The sequence below is a fragment of the Octopus bimaculoides genome, chromosome 4, assembly GCF_001194135.2.
Source record: "Octopus bimaculoides isolate UCB-OBI-ISO-001 chromosome 4, ASM119413v2, whole genome shotgun sequence".
Classification (NCBI taxonomy): Eukaryota; Metazoa; Mollusca; class Cephalopoda; order Octopoda; family Octopodidae; genus Octopus; species Octopus bimaculoides.
In genome coordinates, this window is record NC_068984.1 from 17,214,981 (window position 1) to 17,217,236 (window position 2,256).

Genomic DNA, 2,256 nt, shown 5'->3' on the forward strand with positions numbered 1-2,256 from the left:
TCTTCTACTATAGCCTCAGGCTGATCAAAGCCTTGTGAGTAGATTAGGTAGACGGAAACTGAAAGAAGCCCATCGTATATATGTATATATATATATATATATATATATATATGTATGTGTGTTTGTGTGTCTGTGTTTGTCCCCCCCATCATCGCTTGACAACCGATGCTGGTGTGTTTAGGTCCCCGTAACTTAGCGGTTTGGCAAAAGAGACTGATAGAATAAGTACTAGGCTTACAAAGAATAAGTCCTGGGGGTCAATTTGATTCGACTAAAGGCAGTGCTCCAGCATGGCCGCAGTCAAATGACTGAAACAAGTAAAAGAAAAAGAATAACAAAATCTTATATGACCCCAAGGGTCATGGGAGCCTTGGTTGAGAACCATTGGTCTAAACTATTTTCTCTTACAAATTAGCTGCATTTCAATTATATGCTTACTCTTCCTTACAGAAATTTTTCTTACATCTTTATTTTTAGCTTCCTCTGCAAAAGTACATAAATTTCCAAAACTTCAACCTCCTGAAAGTTATATTGGTTCTGCTCCATTGAACTTCATCGAAGACAAGCAAGTGATTTCTGCAGGAGGTGTATCGGTGCAGTTAGTATTTTCTGTTTAATTTCCCCTTTGTTTGTAAAAAAGAAAAACGAAAATAATTTTTATAATGTATCGTTATTCTTTGAACTGTTTTATATCCATGCATTTATATGTATTGCTATCTAATATTTTGTTTATATGAGATATGTATCAAGAGAATTATCATTCGCTCTATTTCCTATTAGTTTCATGTATCATTCACAACAACAATGATATTTCTGCTATCCTTGTGTAGAAGCCTTATGTTTTAAGTTCTGAGATAGAGCAACAATCTTAACTCTTGATACAGATCAACCTGAGACTGCTCTTCGATTTATAATACTGAACCTTCCTTACTAATGTCATTATATTTAAATTAATTCAAGCGAGATCATTGCCAGTGCCGCCGAACTGGCTCCTGTGCAGGTGGCACGTCAAATACACCATTTTGAACGTGGCCGTTGCCAGTACCGCCTGACTGGCCTTCGCCCCGGTGGCACGTAAAAGCACCCACTACACTCTCGGAGTGGTTGGCATTAGGAAGGGCATCCAGCTGTAGAAACTCTGCCAAATCAGATTGGAGCCTGGCGTAGCCATCTAATTTCACCAGTCCTCAGTCAAATCATCCAACCCATGCTAGCATGGAAAGCAGACGTTAAACGATGATGATGATGATGATGATGATGATGATGATATTATTATATTGTGTGAGAACTTTTTGTTATGTTCCAAACACATGGTTAATAACAGCAGCTACCATATTTGCTTGTATATAAGTCAGAATTTTGTGTAAGTTATACTCCTAATTTAGTGCTAAATCTTGGTACAAAATTTCTTCCCTTCATAGTTTTAGCTTTGTCCTATGCACAAGTTGTGTCCCAGTTCTTTCAGTTAAAATCAAATATAAAACAGTGTAACTTTTACACAAGTAAATACAGTTGTTATTTTACTAAACATCTTCAAAATTATTATTTTAAAACTTTATAAGGCAGTGAGCTGACGATCGTTAGCAAACTGGGCTACAATGCTTAAGAAGTATTTCATCTGCCTTTATGCTCTGAGTTCAAATTTCACTGAGGTCAACTTTGCTTTCATCCTTTTGGAATCGATAAAATAAGTACCAGTTTATCACTGGGGTCAATGTAATTAACTTACCCCCTCCCCAAAATTGCTGGCCTTGTGCTAAAATTTGAAACCTAGTAATAATAATGGTTAGACACCAGCACTTCAAAAGGGAAAAAGGTTGACAACATGTCTACTGGCTTAACACGGTTGGAAGGCAAGCAGTAAAATATCTGTTTTCTCTGTCTTACTCTTTCTTAGTCACTTACTCATATTTTGTTTTGTCTGTCCCTTTTTATGCTCCCTTCATGAAAATAATAGAATTAAAAAAAAAAATGACACCACTGTTCTTACTATAACTGAAAGTAAGTAGTAAAAAAATTTGCTTTCCTTTCCCAATGTTTCTGTTGACCACTTTATACTGAGAAATGAAAGAATATGAAATAAAAGTAAATATGACTACAATGAATCTTGTGAAATTTATCTATAATCAATTATATATTACGCAAAAATTATTCATCGAGGAAAAATAGTAAGGCATACCAGTGCATGTGTTCCATACATAGAGTCTTCACCCCTGATATATATATATATATATATATATATATATATATATATAT

The 2,256-nt window shown here is 35.1% G+C and overlaps 1 protein-coding gene across 1 annotated transcript in view; it reads left to right on the forward strand.

Moving 5' to 3' along the window:
- LOC106875199 (endoribonuclease LACTB2) overlaps nucleotides 1-2,256 on the forward strand; it is a 24,330-nt gene that overhangs the window by 10,800 nt on the left and 11,274 nt on the right. Inside the window, exon 3 of the mRNA XM_014923242.2 lies at nucleotides 478-598. Within this exon, the coding sequence (XP_014778728.2) occupies nucleotides 478-598 (121 nt within the window). The remainder of the gene's footprint in view (nucleotides 1-477; nucleotides 599-2,256) is intronic.